The 21,614-nt window shown below is 36.4% G+C and overlaps 2 protein-coding genes across 3 annotated transcripts; both read left to right on the top strand.

Annotated features, from left to right (window-relative positions):
- Nucleotides 1–13,443: 13,443 nt before the first annotated feature.
- Nucleotides 13,444–13,887, top strand: LOC107963227 (uncharacterized). Its single transcript, XM_016899793.1, has 2 exons — nucleotides 13,444–13,620; nucleotides 13,696–13,887. The coding sequence occupies exons 1-2, from the start codon at nucleotides 13,444–13,446 to the stop codon at nucleotides 13,885–13,887; spliced, it is 369 nt and encodes a 122-aa protein (XP_016755282.1).
- A 3,177-nt stretch (nucleotides 13,888–17,064) lies between these two features.
- Nucleotides 17,065–20,698, top strand: LOC107962463 (transcription factor TGA7). Of its 2 annotated transcripts, XM_016898870.2 has the most exons (10): nucleotides 17,065–17,305; nucleotides 17,987–18,040; nucleotides 18,200–18,355; nucleotides 18,455–18,526; nucleotides 18,633–18,692; nucleotides 18,782–18,859; nucleotides 18,974–19,034; nucleotides 19,291–19,562; nucleotides 19,881–20,105; nucleotides 20,260–20,698. In XM_016898870.2, the coding sequence occupies exons 3-10, from the start codon at nucleotides 18,203–18,205 to the stop codon at nucleotides 20,410–20,412; spliced, it is 1,074 nt and encodes a 357-aa protein (XP_016754359.1). In that variant the 5' UTR covers nucleotides 17,065–17,305; nucleotides 17,987–18,040; nucleotides 18,200–18,202; the 3' UTR covers nucleotides 20,413–20,698. The 2 variants fall into 2 exon arrangements, with proteins under 2 accessions (XP_016754359.1, XP_016754360.1); XM_016898871.2 differs by lacking the exon at nucleotides 17,987–18,040 and having other exon boundaries at nucleotides 17,077–17,305.
- Nucleotides 20,699–21,614: the final 916 nt, after the last annotated feature.

Below are 21,614 nucleotides of genomic sequence, written 5' to 3' on the forward strand. Positions count from 1 at the left end.
GACAGAATCGGTGGCTCGAATTACTGAAAGCTTACGATCTTGTTATTGACTACATCCGAGGAAAGCTAATGTAGTTACTGATGCACTTAGCCGAAAGTCATCCTTTTGGCGCTTTGGGTAATGAATGCTCATTTGTCTGTTAATGAAGATGGTTCTGTATTAGCAGATTTGAAAGCCAAGCTTCTGTTTCTCCAATGAATTCAGGAGTTGCAAGATGATGATTCGAAATTGGTGCTGAAACGACAGACGGTCCAGGATAATTTGAGTTCGGAATATAACATTGATGATAGTGGTATGTTACGCTATCGTAATAGAATTTGTGTTCCGAATAATTCAGAATTGAAAATTGGTATTCTTGCTGAAGCTCACAATAGTATGTATTTTATTCATCCGGGCAGTACAAAAATGTATTGTAATTTGAAAAGAATGTAATATCCCGAAAATTTTTACAGTAAGATATTATCCTTGATATAGTAAAATAAGGAAATAAAGTGACAAAAAGGGAAAATTCTGAGTTATGTTAACATTGGGAAGTATATTATGATATATTAATTCAAGAATGGACTAAATTGTAAAAGTGAGAAAAATTTTGTTGCACAAGAGTAAATACTCAAAATTTGAGGGGCTAAATTGTAAATATGAAAAAATTAAAGGACTAATAGTGCAAATATTTTAAGGGTGGAATGATCTAGAAACTAAGAAAAATGGATGAAATAGGACTAAATTGAATAGGAAAAGAATTATGAGGGACTAAATTGTAATTTTACCAAATTATGTGATGATTCAATGATGGAATTTTAAAAGATCACAAAGGGCAAAATGGTCAATTGGAAGAGAGAGAAATCTAGAAAGTAATGATGATGTTGATGGTATTTTATCATTATTAATTAGATAAATATTATTTTATTAATATTTTAATAAGATATTTTATTATTTTATTATTATTTATTAAGTATAAAAGAAGGAAAGATGAAGAATTTTCATCATCTTTCCCACGCAAACCAACGTGAGAAGAAAAGAGAAAGAAAAAAAGTTTTGCTTTCTTTACAATTTGGTCCTTTCACCAAAAATCCACCATTTTCACCTAGACATCAAAAGAATTTCCATAGCCATCAAGAGAGAAAGATCACAAGGAGATTATGGGGAGCTAGAATATTAAGTTAGATTCAAGAAATAGAAGCTGGAGAAGAGAGAAAATAAAGTTAAAGATTGAAAGCAATGGAACAAGGTAAGAACATCAAGATTTCAATATATTTTTAAAATTAATATTATTGAAAAAGCATGGAAATGATGTTAATGTAGAGTTTTATTATACATGGTCTTATGTTCTTGATATGTTAGTGAAATGAAAACAAGAGAAAGTAATGAGAAATAGTGTAGAGAAAGAAAATAAGGGTGCTATAAACATGGTAAATAAACATCTTGCACTAAAATAGTTTTAGACAGTAGTAGTAGGCCAACTTTTAAAAATCACCATAAATTGTGGAAATATAATTAGAGGATGAACGAAATATTTAATTAAAGCTTATTGAGTCTAGTTTCTTATAGAAGAAACAGTGTAAGAAATGGAATTGTGAATTGTGAGATATAATAAATTAAGTGAGACAAGGTCAGAATGATTTCGGGTTCCCCTATTCTGAATTTGGAGAAAAATAATTAAGGGCTTAAATTTATATGTTTAAAATCCTTAATGAGTCTATTTCTAAGAGAAATAAGCAGGAATATCATCTGAATCTTACACGATGAGATAATTAATTCTTAGTGAAGAAGGGTCGGAACTGTCAGATAGCAGAACAGGAGTAACTTTAAAGAGTAAACTATACTTATTGGTTAAACCAAAAATTCTGAAAATTTTATGGTTAGAAGATATGTGAGTCTAATTTCAGGGAAAATTAGTGGATCTTAATTTGGAGTTCTGTAACTTAAGATAAAATAATTTAGTGACTATGACACGGATGGATAGCTTTGAATATACATATAAGTCAATAGTGAAATTATAAATAATGTTACTTATAATCATGATATATACATCAAGGATGTTGAATGGAGAGGAGGAAGAGGAATATATATATATGAATATTCAGCTAGCATGGCTAATTTCATGTTTTAGGATCCGGGACTAAATTGAATAAAAGTAAAACTTTATGAGCAATTTTGTAAAAATGTCAGAAGTGACCAAATTGCATGAAATGGTTTATCTTATAATTTAAATTACAAAATTGAATGAAATTATTAATTTAGATCAAGATTGGGTGAAAACATATTTTAGGGATTAAATTGAAAAGTGTTGAAATTATGGAAAATTTTGTTATTTTATAGAATTCATGGGCTGTTATCAATACATATAAGAATAATTAGGCTCGAAATAAGGATTAAATTACAAGAACTTTATTTTTCTGAGCTTAAGGATGAAATCGTCATTAATCAAAAGTTTAGGGGTAAATGGTAGTTTTGCCTAGAGCATTAATTGAATGTATCAGAATATGAAATAAATAAAAATGATGATCAAATTTATTTATAAAGATCCGGGCGGCTCAAATATGAGACTTGAACATGGAAAAGAAAAGTTTTCGGATCAGTGAAATTATAAACACGAATAAGCAACGAAGTAAGTTCGTGCAACTTGAGTTGAATTATTGAATGTTTGAATTGTATATTTATGTGACATGAATGTGAATTGAATGTTTAATGTATGTTTTGGGCTTCGAGGACCCAATAGAGGGACATTATGATTATTTTCAGAATATGAATAATAAATGATTCGAAATTATCTGAAAATGTTCAGTAAACTCTGGTAATGCCTCGTACCCTATTCCGGCAACGGATACAGGTAGGAGGTGTTACAAAGAATGTATTCATGGCCTGTTATGAAATGGGAGATCTGTGAATTTGTTGCAAAATGTCTGATTTGTCAACAGGTTAAAGCGGAACATCAAGTGCCAATAGGTTTATTACAACTTGTTATGATTCCTGAATGGAAGTGGGAGCACATTACGATGGATTTTGTGTCAGGATTGCCAGTAACTCCAAGAAAGAAAGATTTGATATGGGTAATTGTAGATAGATTAACTAAGTTAGCATATTTCATTCCGATCAGAACAGACTATTCATTGGAAAAATTAGCAGAATTATATGTGTATGAAATTGTAAGATTACATGGGGTTCCAACTTCTATTATTTCAAACAGAGACCTGAGGTTTACCTCGAGGTTTTGAAAAAATTGCAAGATGCTTTAGGCACTAAATTAAATTTCAGCACAACATTTCATCCACAAACTAATAGGCAATCAAAACGAGTGATTCAAATTTTAAAAGACATGTTGAGATGCTGTATACTTGAATTTGGAGATAGCTGGGAAAGGTATTTACCTTTGGCTGAATTTTCTTATAATAATAGTTATCAGTCCAGTATCAAGATGGCATCATTTAAAGCTTTGTATGACAGAAAATGTAAAACTCTATTGTATTGGTCTGAATTGAGTGCATCCAAGTTAGTTGGGGTTGATTTGACTGAAAAACTAAAAAAAAAGTTTGAATCATCCGAGATAGTTTAAAAGCTGTTTCAGATTGTTAGAAGTCATATGCAGACTTGAAGAGAAGAGATAGAATTTGCAGTTAGTGATCTAGTGTTCCTGAAGGTTTCACCGTGGAAAAAAGTGTTACGTTTTGGGAGAAAAGGAAAACTAAGTCCAAGATTCATTGGACCATATGAGGTTGTGGAAAGAATAGGTTCAGTGGCCTATCAGTTAGCTTTACCTCCAGAACTTGAGAAAATACACAATGTGTTTCATGTGTCCATGTTGAGAAGATACAGATCAGACCCTTCACATATAATTCCTCATACTGAAATTGAGCTTCAACCCGATATGACATTCAGAAGAACCAGTAAAGATTTTGGCTTGAGAAGTTAAAGAACTAAGGAATAAACAAGTACCATTATTGAAAGTGTTGTGGCGTCGACATGGTGTAGAGGAGGCAAGCTGGGAAACTGAAGAGTCAATGAGATCACAGTATCCAAACCTATTCTCAGGTAACAAATTTCGAGGATGAAATTTACTATAGAGGGGAAAGTTGTAATAGCCTAAAATTTTAGTGGTGTCGGAACAGTGATTCGAGATCACTGAATCAGACAAATAAGATTAGAAAATTAAATAAAAATAATATTTAGAAGTGAGTGAGATATTAGAAATATTTTTAAATAGGTGAAATTAAAATTTAAGGAGAAATTATTTAATAAATTGAGTCAAAACGGGGTACTGAGACCTCGATTTCGTAAAAATGAGTCAAAAATAATTTTATAAATATTTATGAATGTTAGTAATGTGGTATTAAAATTTCATTAGAAAATTTTAACGTTTGGGTGGTCAATTAAATAAAAAAGACTAAATTAAAAAAGGTGCAAAAGTTGCTAGAAGGATTAAATAGCTCAGCTGTCAAATAAGAAAGGACTTAAAGTGTAAATAAGCCCAAGAGAGATATTTTGGATGCAACAAGCAAAGAAAATTCAGAAAAATTGAGAAAATAAAGGCAAAATTGGAAAATTAAAAATTTAACTAAATAAAGATAGGACTAAAGTGGAAATATCTAAATTTCTCTTTATTTTCTTCATTCTCATCAGCCAAAAATGCCATATGAGGGTTTTCTAAGCTGTTTTTTCATAATTTTTGCATCAAGTGAGTAAAATCTTGCCTTTTTCTTGTAATTTTTGTGTTATTAAGACTTTTACTACTAGGTCCTACTATCAATTCATTAGTTTTTGAGTATATGGATGATTTTGGAAGTTTCCATAGATGATTTCTGAAATTTTATTATGAATTAGCATGAAATTGAAACTTTAATTTGGTTGTGAGATGATTTATTTAAGTAATTTTAATAAAAATTAATGTTTAGGATCTAATTGTGAAAAATGTTGAAATTTGGGTTTGGTGTTGAAATTTTGATTTTCAAAGGTTATGAAGAAGTTTAAAATGATAGAATAAAGTGTTAGTTGAGAAAAATCAACTCAATTGAGAGGTTAATTAAGTAGGGACTCAATTGCAAAAACTATAAAGTTTAGGGTAAATGTGTAATTTCAAAAATTGAAGGGCATAAAGCATGAATTGAATTGGAATTGAATTATATGCTAATGAGTAAATAATTTTATATTCTAGATCAAGAATAGGAAGATAAACGAGGAAAAGGAAAAGTTACTGAATATTCCCTAAAATATTACAACTTTTACAAATTTGCCCAGGTAAGTTCATATGGTTGAATTGTGTGATTATTTATTAAATTAGAAATGATGTGATGTTATCTACATGTTGCTATTGTATTGTTAATAATGTGAAAAACTGTAAAGATCGGATTGAAAGTTTAACTTGAGGAAAACGTAGGATTGAATACGTTCGTGTTGTGTCAAGTGATGAATTGACAGATAAGACTATGGTTAATCCATGGAAAAATTATGACATGTAGGTATGGTATTATCCATACTGAGTTATGACACGTAGGTATGGTATTATCTCTACTGAGTTATGATACGTAGGTATGGTATTATCCATAATGAGTTATGACAGGTAGGTATGTTATTATCCATAATGAGTTATGACACGTAGGTATGGTATTATCCATACTAAGTTATGATACGTACATATGATATTATCCATACTGAGCTATAATATGTATGTATGGTATTTCTCATACCGATTTGTGAAACGTAGGTATGGTATTAACCATACTGAGTTGTGAATCGTGGCACTGAGCAAACGACGTACTCAAATCCGTAAGTCATCACTTAATTTGACATGTGTGGGTAAGTGATAGTTGAGGATAAATGTTGAACTATGAATTCATATTTGGGTATTGAGCTCAATTGAGTGAACTTATCGCTTGAAATTGTATTTGGCAAGAATTTAATGTTTAATATTATTTATTGAATTGGTTGTGAATGCTTGGTAAGATTGTTATTATGAACTCCCAAAGCTTACTTTGTGTGTTAATGGTTTCTATAGATTTACGTGATATCGGTGGATCGGATCAACACATCGGGAAGCAATATTCAGAGTTACACCGGTAGATTTTGAATAAAAATTTTGATTTATATGGCATATATAGGACAGGGTTGAAAGATGTAGTTTTGAAATACTGAAATTTATATGTTTGAATATCTATGCTTTGAAGTTATTTTGGTAAAGTAATGAATGAAACCATTTTGACCAAATTAGGATAAAGTAGTATTATGGTATGTTGGTAGATGAAAAACATGTTTTTTGGTTGATTTGGTTGATTGGTTTGGACATATTTGTGTATTTGAAGGTTGTGTGCAGGTAGATTATAAAAAGGGTGAGAAATGTGGTCTTAAAATGGTCTATTTTTGTCCACACGGGTAGATACGCATGCGTGTTTCTAGGCTGTATGTAACACACGATTTGCTCCACAGACATGTGTTGTAGCCGTGTATACCCTGCACCTTAAAATTTAAAAGCAGAATGCTCTAAATTAACCACACGGGCAAAGACACGAGCGTGTGTCTCAGCCATGTGGGTAATATAGTTATAGACACGGCCATGTGATTTGGCCGTGTGAAACCTGCACTTAAATTGTAAAATTTAAAATAACCACATGGCCTAGCACACGGGTATGTGGCTTGGCCGTGTGGCTTCAATTTGTTCATAGGATGTAAGTCAGAGAGTTATACGGGGTCAGGACATGGGCACGGCCTACCCACACGGGCGTGTCCCTAAGCCACACAGGCGTGTAAGCTATGCATGTGCGATAAATTTAGTAGTTTCGTGAAAATTTCTCTGAGACTCAGAATAAGTCCCGACTCAATTCTAATGTTCATATTGGGCCTCAAAGGTCCATTTAAGGGACGGTTTGAATTTTTTAATTTATGAATGGTAAATTTGACTCGAATTGATTATACATACTTAGTTATCCTCGGTAATACTCTGTAACCCTGTTCCAACAACGGATACAGGTTAGGGGTGTTACACCTTAGTTCAAACCCTAGCTTAAGCAATTTTTTTTACTTTTGGAATTAAGCTTTACCCTTGATCAGATGGCTTTATTTAATTGTCTGTAATCCTATGTTAGAATGAGCATATTGGTTCGAGTGGTAAAGGGTTGATGTGTTGGGGGTTCTGTGTTCGACTCCCTGCATGAGTGTGGGAGTTTATTTTTCCTCTTTTATTGGTAAGAGTTCCAGTTGAACCGAAATTTTGTGAAAGTTGTTGAATAGTGGGATTGAGGGAGAAAATAAGAGGATTTTATCATTTTTTTAGATTTTTATTTTATTTATTTCTATTATATTTACTTTTTTTCAAAATTTTCTCTCTCACCTTCCAAATTTTCAATCTGACGTTCTCTTCAACTTTCTTACTAGGTTCTAATATTTTTCTCTTCCGATAAAACTTTTTTTCGTTCTTCTTCCTTTCCGACTTTGCTGGTGGTGGTATCGTTGGATTGTGTCTTGGTTCGTGGGCTTTTGAATTGGTTGGTAAGTAAATTTTGTGCTCCTGTGATTTCTGGTTTTGGCTTTTGAGCAATGGACATTTATAGTAATCGATTAGTGTTAATTCCAGTTAGGAGTAGATTATGAGGCAAGGAATTGCACCTCTTCGGTTTAGTGCGCGTTTGGTGGTTTTTCATCAGGGGTTCGAGTAGTGAATTCGTTAAAGCAAGTAACTAAATCGAGGTTGAATACTCTGTTTATAGGTTTTAGAAGGCTCGGGAGTGGTTTCACATCGAATCGTTACCGAGTGTGTACCCAAAATGTAGAAATCGAGTTTTCAGTAAAATCTGAAAAGGCCACTGTCGATGCTATACAGGCTTGTAGTCACCCGTGTGGTAAGCCGTGTGCGTCAACACGGCTGTGTAATCGATGATGGCCTAACCGTGCGCAGGACACGGCCGTGTGATGGCCAGGGTGTGACCGTGTGAGCCACACTGGCTACGCCAAATTAGGCGTGTGGGCTCATATGGGCATGCCACATGAGCGTGTGATATCTGGGCCAGGCCGTGTGATCCATATAGGCAAGGCCAATCTAGGTGTGTGGGCCCACATGGGAAAGCCACAAGGGCATGTGGGCTCATTATACTGAAATTTTTCATAGGGTCGCACGAGTCTTCCTAATCGATTGTAGACCTACCGTAGGGTCGGTAAAGGTTTACTTAAACCCTAAACTAATGTGTTCTGTTAGACTGATGTACTGTTATGAGCATGCCTATGTTTGTTATCTGTTACCTGTTTGAGGAAGCATGAATTGTTAGTTAAATATGTATGCATGTCTGTTAATGTGATTGGGGTAGGGTGATATATATGATAGAGGAAGTGTTCTAAAAGGCAGATTATGCCTATTATTTGGCAGCACAGCTACATTATATCTGATATGTGCCGTATCGATACAGCATGGTGTGTAGGGCTAGGTAGGTGTTTTAAACCCCATATAGTGTGTAAGGATGGTTAGAGATGGTGTGCAGAGGCTGGGGGTAGGATTCTGTTATCTGATTGCACGTCTGTAACTATATCTGTACCTAAAATAGGCTTTGGCCTGTATCTGTATCTGTATTTTACATGGGATTAGGCTCGATTGTGAATCAGTTTGATTTGTGATATTCTGTATGTATACATGCTTAACTCTGTTGGGTTACATACCGAGTTTACGTAAACTCACCCCTTTTCTGTTTGCCTGTACAGGTAACCCATAAACTTAGGCGGACCAATGCAGCGGGGTACTCAACAGGGGCCACTTTATCATAAACTTTATTTATGTTTAAGTATTCTGGCTATTTTAAAGTCTGTGATTTACTTGAGGGTTGTAATTTCTGAGGACTTTCTAAACTATTTCAATTTTTTAACTAGTTATTTCTAGATGATTTAACATTTCAATTGTTTTGTTAAAATAATTTTCTTAAACAACGGTATTTACGCAAACGAACTGTTTTTCTTAAACACGACGATTTTTCTAAAGCTTCTTCTAAAATGACTCTATTTAAGATAAGTCGATCAATTAAAAATATGTTTTGAATTAAAAGAAAGCAATTGAAGGTTTTTTAAAGTTTAAGGTTTTATCAAGTTAGCACCGTTTTCAAAATCCCTTCAATGTGACATCACCAAATTTGGCCATACCATCTAGGTCGGGTTTGGGGTGTTACATTTAGTGGTATCAGTGCTAGGTTACAAAAACTCAGTTGTGGATTTTGGGTTCTAAAATATGTTTTAAAGAATTGGTTTACAAATGGTTTAAAATATTCTGATTGAGAATATGGTTCACCGAGTCTCCAACGCCGATCTTGTAAGTATTTTTGTACTTAGTTAAATCTATTCTGAAGCACTATAGTTAGTACCCTTTGAAACTGTACTGAGCTAGTTAGAAGACTAACTTCTGATACTTGTTACATAAAATATCTATTAATAAATATCGAAACTAATGCATAAAAATTTTATTGTAGAAAAAACTTTTAAGTCACAATGAGCGTACGAGGTATCCGTGGACGTGGTATTCGAGGCCGAGGTAAAGGTTATAGGGGGCTCGATCTGAGTCCTCATCTCTAGGCAGCATGCCGAATCTAGACATGAGTGAGACACCTATATCACCTACTACTGAGACTGGGTCTCAAAGTAGATTGGCTAGGGACGACGCACTGTCTCAAGCCATGCTGAGGATATTAGAGAGGGTCGCTGGGCCCAGTTCTCGATCTGGGAGCCAAGGGTCAGTAACTGAGAGATTTCGATCTAATAGAGCTGAGTTATCTAGGGGTATTGCAGGAGTCGCCTTTAATGTGGCTGAGTACTAGTTGGAGGCCACTGAAAGAATCATGGATGAGTTGGACTGTACCCTCAAGCAGAAGGGTGCAGTCTCATTGATTCGCGACGAAGCATACCAGTGGTGGTTAACTATTAAGAAGGGCACTCAGCCTGATCGTTTGACTTGGGAGTTCATTAAGACTACATTTCATAGCAAATATGTGGGAGCCAGCTACGTTGATGCTCGCAACGTGAGTTTCTGAACCTCACGCAAGGTGATCGATCTGCGGCCGAATATGAGGCCAAATTTCTGAAGCTAAGTCGCTATGATCGAGGTATGGTGGCATCGGAGTATGTGAGATATGTTAGGTTTATGGACGGCCTAAGGGATAATCTGAGGGTTCTGATATATCCATAGAGGGAGCGTAAGTTTGCGGTTCTAGTAGAAAAGACAAAGATTGTTGAGGATGTTAAGCGCGCGGAGCGCCAGAACAGAGACAGTGAGAGAGGTAAGAACAAAAGGGATTCGGAGCCTTTGAGTTTGATGCATAGGCCTAAGAAAAAGGCCAAATTTGACGGGCCAGTTAGAGTGGGGGCCCCTGTTTCTTCTATTTCTCCTATTGGATTAAAGTCGTGCAATAATTGTGGTTGACACCATTTGGGCAAGTGCTGGAGGAGGATTGGGGCCTGTTTGAGATGTGGGTCTCTTGAGCACTACATTCGGGGGTGTCCACTAAAAGATGATTAGGTACAAGCTCCGGAATCAAGTCCCTTACAGCCGTAGAGAGTAGTTCAACAACCACCTAGGGGCCATAGTCAGGCTAATGGTGGTAAAGGTATGGGCTATGGACAGATAACACCCGGCAGAGGTACTGGTCAGACTGAGGCGAGACAACCTGCTTTGGTTTATAATGCACGTCGCCGGAAGGATAGAGATGCTCTTGAAGTCATCACTGGTACGTTCTCTATTTCTGATGTACCTTATTTGGCTTTGATAGACATAGGGTCTACATACTCAAACTTAGCTAGCACTGTATCTGAGACTTTAGGGATTTTTGTGGAGAACACTACTAGTGAGGTCATTATACTGAGTCCGTTGGGATAGTCTATTCGGGTGAGTAAACTCTATAGGGATGTACTCTTAAAGATGCAAGGAACGATTTTTCGAGTGGATCTAATGGAGTTTTCATTTAGGGAGTTCGATATAATTCTAAGAATGAACTAGTTGGTCGAACACGGGGTTAGTCTAGATTGTGCGACTAAGAGGGTCGTTTTAAGAACTAAGGAAGATAAAGAGGTGGTCGTGATCTGATAGCATCGGGATTATTTTTCTAATGTGATCTCCGTGCTTGTGGCTGAGAAACTGGTCCGGAAAGAGTGTGAGGCGTACTTGGCCTATGTAAGTGTTTCTAGCTCTGAGGACTTTTCTGTTGGGGATATCAGAGCTATGAGGGATTTTTCAGTCATCTTTTTTGAGGAATTGTCGGGATTACCTCCTAACCGGGAAGTGGAGTTTGGGATTGAGATTTTTCGGGTACAGCTTCGATGTTTATCGCTCCCTACCGAATGGCACCGAAAGAGCTTACTGAGCTTAAGACGCAGCTACAAAAACTTCTGGACCGTGGTTTTATTTGTCCTAGTGTGTCTCCATAGGGAGCACCAATTTTATTTGTTAAGAAGAAGGATGGGACCATGAGGATGTATATAGATTATCAGTAGTTGAACAAGTTGACCATTAAAAATAAATATCCACTTCCAAGGATCGATGACTTATTTGAACAGTTTCAAGGGGCTTCTGTGTTCTCTAAGATCAATTTCTATTCAGGGTATCATTAGTTGAAGGTTAATGAGGTGGATGTACATAAGATTACTTTTAAGACTCGTTATAGGCATTACGAGTTCCTAGTTATGCCTTTTGATTTGACAAATACTCCGGCTGCATTCATAGATCTAATGAACCGAGTGTTTCAGCCCTATCTGGATCAGTTCATCGTAGCTTGAATCGACGAAATTTTGGTATACTCTAATACTGAGGATGAGCAAGATAAGCATCTTAGAGTAGTACTGTAGATTCTGCGTGAGAAGTAGCTTTACGCTAAGCTAAGTAAGTGTGAATTCTGGTTGCGTGAAGTAACTTTTCTGGGGCATGTGGTTTTTGCTAAGGGGATTTGAGTTGATCCTTGAAAGATTGAGGTTGTGCTGCATTTGAAACAGCCTAAGAATGTGTTTGAGATCTGCAGCTTTCTGGGTTTGGCTGGTTATTATCGTCGGTTTGTTGAAGGATTCTCTCTGATTGTAGCTCCATTGACTAAGCTTCTGTATAAGGGTGTCTCTTTTATCTGGACTGATGTACAGCAAGAGAGCTTTGAAAAGCTCAAGTCTATTTTGACTCAGGCTACTGTTCTGATACAGTCTGAGTCTAGAAAGAAGTTTGTGGTGCATAGTAATGTTTCGCATGTTGGTTTGGGTTGTATTCTGATGCAGGATGGTAAGGTTGTGGCTTAAGCGTCCCGTCAGCTTAAGATTCACGAGGGGAACTATTCGATGCATAATCTCGAGTTGGCTGTTGTAGTCTTTGCACTAAAAATTTAGAGGCACTATATGTATGATGAGAGGTGTATCATCTACACTGATCATAAGAGCCTCAAGTATTTCCTTACTTAGAAGGACTTGAGCCTTAGGCAGCATCGTTGGATTGAGCTGCTCAAAGATTATGACTACACCATCGAGTATCATCCTGGTAAGGCCAATGTTGTGGCCAACGCTTTAAGCCGAAGAGCGATATCTGATTTGAGGGTGATGTTTGCTCGCCTTAGTCTATTTAATTATGGGAGTCTATTGGCCAAGTTACAAGTTAAGCCTACTTGGATTGAGCAAATTCGAGATAAACAATTGAGGGATGAGTCTTTGAGGTTACGGTTCTGTCAGGTTGAGAATGGCAGCACTTCGAATTTTAGACTGAATAATGATAAGGTACTTTGTTTCCGTGGTTGGGTTTTTGTACCGAATGATGTAGATCTGAATTTGTCGATTCTCAGGGAGGCGCATGTAGCCCTTATGCTGTGCATCCCAGCAGTAATAAGATGTATCGTGACCTTTGAGAGGTATACCGATTACCGAGTCTGAAGCGTGAGGTTACTGACTTTTTGGCTCGATGTATGACGTGTCAGCAAGTTAAAGCTGAGCACCAGTTGCCTTCGGGTTTATTGCAGCCAGTCAAGATTCCCTTATAGAAGTGGGAACGAGTGGCTATAGATTTCATTAGTGTATTGCCCATGACACCCACTAAGAAGGATTCTGTTTGGGTCGTCGTGAATCGATTGACCAAGTCTGCTCACTTCATTCTGGTTTGAACTGATTATTCTCTACAACAGTTAGCAAAACTGTATATCTCCGAGATAGTTATGCTGCATGGGGTTCCAGTGTCAATTATTTTTGACAGAGATCCTCGTTTCACGTCTCAATTCTGGAAGAAATTACATGAGCTTTGGGTTCAAGGTTGGACTTCAGTACTGCATTCCATCCTCATATCGATGGTCAATCTGATAGGGTGATTCAGATACTAGAAGATATGCTTCGGAGCTGCATGATTGATTTTCGAGGTAGTTGAGAGGATTATCTGCTGCTAGCTGACTTCGCCTACAATAATAATTTTCAAGCTAGTATTCAGATGACTCCTTACGAGGCTCTGTATGGTCGTAAGTGCTGTACTCCTTTATGTTGACTGAGCTGGGCGAACGTCGAGTTTTGGGTCTTAAATTGGTTTCTGAGACTGAGGATAAGGTTAGGCTGATTCAGGATCGTCTAAAAGCGGCTTTTGATAGACAAAAGTCTTATACATATTTGAAGAGACGTGATATTGAGTATTTTGTGAGGGACTTTGTGTTTCTTAAGGTCTCTCTGTGGAAGAAAGTTCTAAGGTTCGGTCGAAAGGGCAAGCTGAGCCCTAGGTTTATTGGACCGTACTAGATTCTGAAGCGTATAGGACCAGTTGCTTATCAGTTAAAGCTACCCCTTGAGCTGGACCGTATTCATGATGTGTTTCACGTCTCAATGTTGAGGCGGTACCGATCTGATCTATCTCACATAGTCGTTGTTGAGGATATCGAGGTTAGGCCGGATTTGACCTTTGAGGAAAAGTCAATTCAGATTCTGGAGTGAGACGTTAAGGTTCTGAGGAGGAAGTCCATTTCTTTAGTAAAGGTTCTGTGGCGAAATCATAGCACTGAGGAGGCCACTTAGGAACCTGAAGACTCGATGCGACAACAGTATCTTCATCTGTTCTGATCAGGTAAAGTTCGAGGTCAAAATTTCTTTTAAAGGGGTAGAGTTGTGACGCCCCAAAGTTATTATTTCTTCTTTTTGTGAAAATGTGCCACAAGTCTGTATCTGCTTCAGTGGTTAAGTGTTCTAGGTGTGTGTGAGGTCCAAAGGTCAAGCCCTAGCTTGGGCAAATTTTGTTACTTTTGGAATTAAGCTTTACTTTTGATCAGCGGGCTTATATTTAATTGTCTGTAATCCCATACTAGAAAAAGCCTGCTGGTTCAAGTAGTAAAGGGTTGGTGTGTTGGAGGTCTTGTGTTCGACTCCCTGCGCGAGCGTGGGAGTTTATTTTTGCTCTGTTATTGGTGAGAGTTCTAGTTGAACCGAAATTTTGTGGAAGTTGTTGAATAGTGGGTTTGAAGGAGAAAATAAAGGGATGTGATCATATTTTTTTTAGATTTTTATTTTATTTATTTCTATTATCTTTATTTTTTTTAAAATTTTCTCTCTCATCTTCTAAATTTTCAATCTAACATTCTTTTTAACTTTCTTGCTGGGTTTTAGCATTTTTCTCTTCCAGTAAAACTTTTTTCGTTCTGCTTCCTTTCTGATTTTGCTGGTGGTTTTATCGTTGGATTGTGTCATGGTTTGTAGGTTTTTAAATTGGATGGTAAGTGAATTTTGTGCTCCTGTGATTGCTGGTTTCGACTTTTGAGCAATGGCAATTTATAGTAATCGATTAGTGTTAATTCCAGTTAGAAGTAGATTGTGGGGCAGGGAATTGCACCTCTTTGGTTTAGTGCGCTTTTGGTGGTTTGTCATTGGGGGTAAGTCGGTTTTGTATTGATTCGAGTAGTGAATTCGTTAAAGCAAGTTACTAAATCGAGGTTGGATACTTTGTTTATAGGTTTTGGAAGGCTCGGGAGTGGTTTCACATCAAATTGATGCTAGGTGTGTACCTGAAACATAGAAATCGAGCTTTCAGAAAAAGTCCAAAAAGGCTACTGTCGACTCCACACGGGCGTGTGGTCACCTGTGTGGTAGGCCGTGTGCGTCAACATAGCCGTGTGATCGATGAAGGCCAAGCGTGTGTAGGACACGACCATGTGATGGCCAGTATGTGGCTGTGTAGGCCACATGGGCTACGCCAAATTAGGCGTGTAGGCCCACACGGGCTTGTGATATCTAGGCCAGGTCGTGTGGTCCACACGGGCAAAGCCAATCTGAGAGTGTAGGCCCACACGGGCATGTGGGCCCATTATACTAAAATTTTTCGTAGGGTCGTACTGTGGACCTACCGCAGGGTCGGTAAAGGCTTACTAAACCCTAAACCTATATGTCCTGTTAGACTGATGTACTGTTATGAGCATGCCTATGTTTGTTATCTGTTACCTATTTATAGAAGCATGAATTGTTAGTTAAAGTGTATGCATGTCTGCTAATGTGATTGGGGTGGGGTGATATATATGATGGAGGAAATATTCTGAAAGACAGATTATGCTTATAATCTAGCAGCACAACTGTATTATATCTGATATTAGTCGCATTAGTACAGCGTGGTGTGTAGGGCTGGGTGAGTGTTTTAAACCCCATATGATGTGTAAAGATGGTCGGAGATGGTGTGCAGAGGCTGGGGGTAGGATTCTGTTATCTGATAGCATGTCTGTAACTGTATCTGTACCTGAAACGGGCTTTGGCCCGATTGTAAATCTGTTTGATTTGTGATATTCTGTATGTATACATGCTTAACTTTGTTGGGTTACACACTAAGTTTACGTAAACTCACCCTTTTTCTGTTTGCCTGTACAGGTAACCCACAGACTTAGGCGGATCGGTGCAGCAGCGGACTCAACGTTGGCCACTTTATCGTAAACTTTATTTATGTTTAAGTATTCTAGCTATTTAAAGTTTAGGATTTACTTGAGGGTTGTAATTTCTCAGAACTTTCTGAATTGTTTCGGTTTTTAATTGATTATTTCTGGATGATTTAACGTTTTAATTGTTTTGTTAAAATCGTTTTGTTAAACAATGGTATTTACGCAAACGAACTGTTTTTCTTAAACACGATCATTTTCCTAAAACTTCAGCTAAAATGACATGATTTAAGATAAGTCGGTCAAATGAAAATATGCTTTGAATTAAAAGAAAGCAATTGAAAGTTTTTTAAAGTTTAAGGCTTTATCGAGTTAGCACCGTTTTCAAAATCCCTTACATGTGATATCACCAGATTTGGCCATAACGTCTAGGTCGGGTTTGGGGTGTTACATATTATCTCCATCAATTGTACATATTTATACTCACTATCTATTAAGTGTTTTACTGAGTTGGTGTCACCCTCAACTAGGTCACCAACACGGTTAGAAAAGTACAAAAATATTTTTCTGTAATTAAAATAAGTTAAACTATTTAAGGGTATTTTAGTCTTTTTTTTATTTTAACAAAAACTAATTAAAAATATATATTGTCACATTTGAAATGGCCTAAATTGAATTAGTAAAACTTTAAATTTATCATTCAACTAAAAATGCACTAGTCAACTCGATACTAGCATTATTTACTTGATGTATTTATGTGTGTAAATTTTATTTTACTCATAATTTAATTTAATTTTTTATATTAATATCATACATATTTTATATTTTATTATGATAACTTAATTTTAAACCTTAAATTTTATTATTTATTGAATGTTATTTTTACTGAGTCAAATAACTTGCAGTGAAGAGAAACTTCCATTGGTTTCTAAAAAATAGAAATTTATTATTGGAAAAATGGAAATGAGAAAGGAAGTCTACAAAAAGACTTGACTGGTTGTCTGCTATCTTCACCAACAACTGAACTCACCATCCAATCATTTTCCACCACGTGGGACCTCAACGGACGACAATCAGAAAATGCTCCTGGGGGTGAATGTTCCTTACTATTTTCCCCAGGAAATGACGTCAGCAATGGTCGTTAAAGGGTGACGTAAACTGATGTAATAAGTGACGTAGGTTAAGGCAGTGTGGGGTGCGTAGGATAAAAAGTTGTGCGCATTTCTTTTTAGCATTTTCCCGTTTTTCTTTACTTTATATTTTTGCTGCTTTAAGTGGGAACACTCAGACGTTAACCTTTGACTGTAGCGATTGAGAGAATAAAAAATTTCACATTTTTTTTTCCTTTTTCTTTGTTTCTGTCTTTGGGTTGATTTTGATTCTTTGTTTGCTTTCAAAGAGTGATGAGCTTTTGAGTGTTCATTTGGGCTTCTTTTTTTCTTTTTCTTTTTCTTTTTTTATTGAAGAACTTCAAGTTTTGGGAAGTTCAGTTGTTCTATAAGGTTTGTTAGTGAAGTTTTTCCAAATTTCAATCTTTTTGTGGTTTGGGTTTATGAGAAAAAATGAAAATTTTAAGTGGTTTTGGTATATATACTGGATGGTGTTCGAGTTTTTTCCTGATCATGTTCTTATTTTTTGATTCTTGGTAATATATGGTGATTAAGTAGGAACTTCTTTTGTTTTTACTTGGTGGATGATTGTAATTTTGTAGCAATTTAAGAGCATGAGTTGAATGTAAAAGTTGAGTTCCTTGTATTTTCAGTTCATGATATGTTTACTTGACTCTCTGTATATGGTTATCAGTTGATGAAGTTGACTCTCTGCACATAGATTTCTCTGTCGGCAATGTTATTGAGAAACTAGGTTTATATTTTAATGGCTTTGATTCCTTGTTTTGGCTCTAGAAAGGCAATAATGCCAGTTTACAGATTTCATTGCCTTTGAAGAAAACATGAAACCTTAATATGACAACGTTATATGTATTGAGTACTAGGAAAGAAGGGATGCTCTTAACAAATCTCCATTGATTAAGTTCCACTTCTGTTCCCTATAAAGAAAAACAAAAATTGCCTGTCCCTTTCAACATATCACTCACCATTGATGTTTTTGGTTGGTAGTTCTTGAGACTTCTAGCCCACTTTTGCTAATACATGAGCTGATTTTTGTTGTGCGTTCCTTTTCAGCCTTTTGTATGACTGTATCTTTTACAAGCCATGGAGATTTACCCTTAGACAGAGGTAAGGAAAACGTGTGAGCATTGTTGAAACCTGGACACTTTGTCCTTGTCCAAGATTTGATTGCTACTTTAGGAAGTCCAAGTTCCATTTAGTTTCTTTGTTATGCATTCTTATAATCAGTGTTGATCTGTTTTTTATTCTGTTGCTGTTGTTTGATAGAGTATGAGCTCTCTGTCAACTGAACTTACTAGAAGGATGGCAATATATGAGCAATTCCAGCAGATAAACAAGTGGGGAGACACCTTCAACGGTGAAGACAGTCCAAAAACAGGATCATCGACAGTTTTACAAGTGGATGTTAGGCTAGAAAACAAGGTGAAGTTGCATTCAGTTTTGTTTATTTGGTAGGAGGCTTGAGCTTCTTTTTTCTTCCAGTTGCAGGCTATAATTAAATTGTTGTGATTTAAATCATAGGCCGAATATATATCTTCCGAGAAAACCGAACCTTCCAGAAGTGATCAAGAAACAAATAAGCCAACAGATAAGGTGATTAAGTTGCATTATTAGCTGTTTTATAATCTAGACCTGCTTGTTCCCTCTTACTATTTCCAATTGTATTTATCTTTTGTTAAAAGACACATAATACATGCAGATACAGAGACGTCTGGCACAAAATCGTGAAGCTGCTCGCAAAAGTCGTCTGCGGAAAAAGGTAGACAAAAAATGCATTCTATATGACATATCTGCTTATGGGAGTTATTTCACTTTATGGACCATTTATGATTTAATTCAATGTTATAGGCTTATGTTCAACAATTAGAATCGAGTCATTTGAAACTAGCTCAATTGGAGCAAGAACTCGAAAGAGCTAGGCAGCAGGTGAAGTGAAAACTCTCTCCCCCCTTTTCTCCTTGTATGTTTTCACTTTTTTTCAATAAGGAATTCTTTATTTTCCAAGAAAAATCATATCAATTAGGCATTGCCTTGATGCAGGGGTTATACATAAGCAGTGCATCTACTGGTTATTTTGGACTGTCTGCAGCTGCAAATGCTGGTTTGTGACCTAATCTGATTCTGTTATCATTATTTTCTTTGTAGATTCACAGAATACATTTTGCTTCCCAACATCTTAATTTGCAGTAATATTTTTTTCTTTATATGGGAGAGATTTGTTCGATATAGCTTTCAAGAAACTAGATATATTTTTCTGTTTGCTGGATCAAAGGTTTCTATTTGTATATCACGCGTGTAAATATTGAGTGCCTACATATTGGTTTCTTCTTTAGAATAGTTTAATTTGAACTTTACAGGTATTACTGCTTTTGAGATGGAATATGGGAACTGGGTTGAAGAGCAAAATAAAAAGATTTGTGAACTTAGAAGTGCTCTCCAAGCACACATTACTGATATAGAGCTCCGCATTCTGGTAGAAAATAGCTTGAACCACTATTGCAATTTGTTCCACATTAAAGCCGATGCTGCAAAGGCAGACGTCTTCTATTTGATCTCAGGCATTTGGAGAACTACAGCCGAGCGTTTTTTCCACTGGATTGGAGGATTCCGTCCATCAGAACTCTTGAACGTAACTCATTTTTCCACTAATTATGCCATTCATCCCTCTATTTCTGAACATTGTTGAGCATGTTTGATTGTTCATTATCGTTTAGCGAGTTTAGTATCGTATTGTTGCATAGATAATTGTCATTGCATAAATAGGAATGTCAATGTTCCTGGCAGCTGAATAAGGTTAGGCCATACCAATAGCTTCTTGGCTTTCTCTGCAATGAGTAATTCTTCCGATATGTGAGCTACCTACCGAGATCGATAGCTATGCATCAGAAAGAAAATTAACAACATTTTCTACAGACAAATTATGAAACTGCAAATTCTGTTTGTTCAGGTTTTAATGTCACAAATCGAGCCTTTGACCGATCAACAACAGTTGGAGGTTTATAACCTTCAACAATCTTCTCAACAAGCTGAAGATGCTCTTTCTCAGGGAATAGATAGACTTCAGCAGAACTTAGCCGAGAGTGTAGCAACAGATTTGAGTTCAGGAAACTACAAAGCTCAACTAGCTGCTGCAATAGATAAATTGCAGGCCCTAGAGGGCTTTGTGAAGCAGGTATAATCATTGTCGGTTTCTTTTTTTTTTTTTTCTTCTTTATTTGACATCGTTACTTCAAGTTGTCTATAATGTTTGAGTAATAGTTTTGAGTACATGCCGCTAAAACTTACATTTGTTTACTGGATTTTGCATGTGTTCTTTCCCGAAACAGGCTGATCACCTTCGCCAGCAGACTTTGCAACAGATGGCTCGAATCTTAACAACCCGTCAAGCAGCTCGAGGTTTACTTGCTTTGGGGGAATACTTCCATCGTTTACGTGCTCTCAGTTCACTTTGGTCTGCACGTCCACGCGAACCTTCCTAAATCTGAAGTGAAGATAGAAACTTAGACTACCATCAATATTATATCTAGGTTGCAGACGCCAGAAGTTTGTTCCTCAACCAGTAAGAAAATGGTCTTTTGCGGGTCTTGTTGTATGAAACATCAATAAATATATATAAGCTTATATTCTTCCTGAGCATGAGACATGTAAGTATGAATCCTTATTGCTGTGTATCAAGAATAATTTTAGGTCAGCAAAGTTAGATTTTCTTGTTTTGTATTTATATTGTTTGGAAGCCAAAGAATTATACTAGCAAGCTTGTGAGTACCTCATTTTTTACCCTTTTTTCGAATTGGATCAAGAAATTTAGCGTTTTAACTGTTATTTTATGATTTTTTTTTCATTTTTTTATATTCACAATTGGTGCAAAGTATTGAGATGAAGATTACAAGTGGTTTACATAGTTGTGTCGAGAGCCACTAGCAGTATGTAGAACTGCTTTAAAAGGCCATAGTGAGGTTTGGAAGGGTATAGAGAAAGAGTTTCAATAGATAATGAAGGTATTGTGATGGAAGGAGCTTATATGCAGAGCTTGAAGCTTGGTGCTTGGTGCTTGGTGCTTGGTGCTTGGTGCTTGGTGCAAGCCCTATTGAATAAGTGTCTTATTGCATCGAGTTGGCTATTGAATAAATGTCCTATTGTGTCAAGTTGATCGTAAGGTCGTGAGGAGCAATATTAGGATGAGATGAGATTTGATGATAACATGTTTGGTACGTTGAAATACATTTGGTGATGTTCTTTGTCTTCTCCTCCCAATATTTTGGGATTTCTTTTTTTATCAAAATGGCCCAAAGGCCACAAACTCAATATTAACAAACATCAGCGAGTACAAATTCATGAAGATTGCTCGGATAGTCCATGTTAAAAAAAAAATACAATATTTATCAATATTTTGGGATTTGTTAGCTTTTTATGTTGGGAATGCTTTTCGTTTGAAAGAGGCATAGCCTCTTTTTCTTTTTTATTCTCACAAGCAAGTGCAATGTTTTGAGATGGAAATTGGAGGTGGTTCACACAAATTGTATCTGTCTAGGAATGCTTAAGAAGGTTATGGTGAGATTTGAAGGACTATAACCAAAGTTTGGTAGAGTTTTAATATACGGAGAGAGATTGGAACTTAATCGGAGCCCCGTGAAATGAGTGTGGGTTGATGGGACACTCATAAAGATGTGACTTGATTGTA

This window comes from Gossypium hirsutum, chromosome A06, assembly GCF_007990345.1.
Source record: "Gossypium hirsutum isolate 1008001.06 chromosome A06, Gossypium_hirsutum_v2.1, whole genome shotgun sequence".
NCBI classification, from domain to species: Eukaryota; Viridiplantae; Streptophyta; class Magnoliopsida; order Malvales; family Malvaceae; genus Gossypium; species Gossypium hirsutum.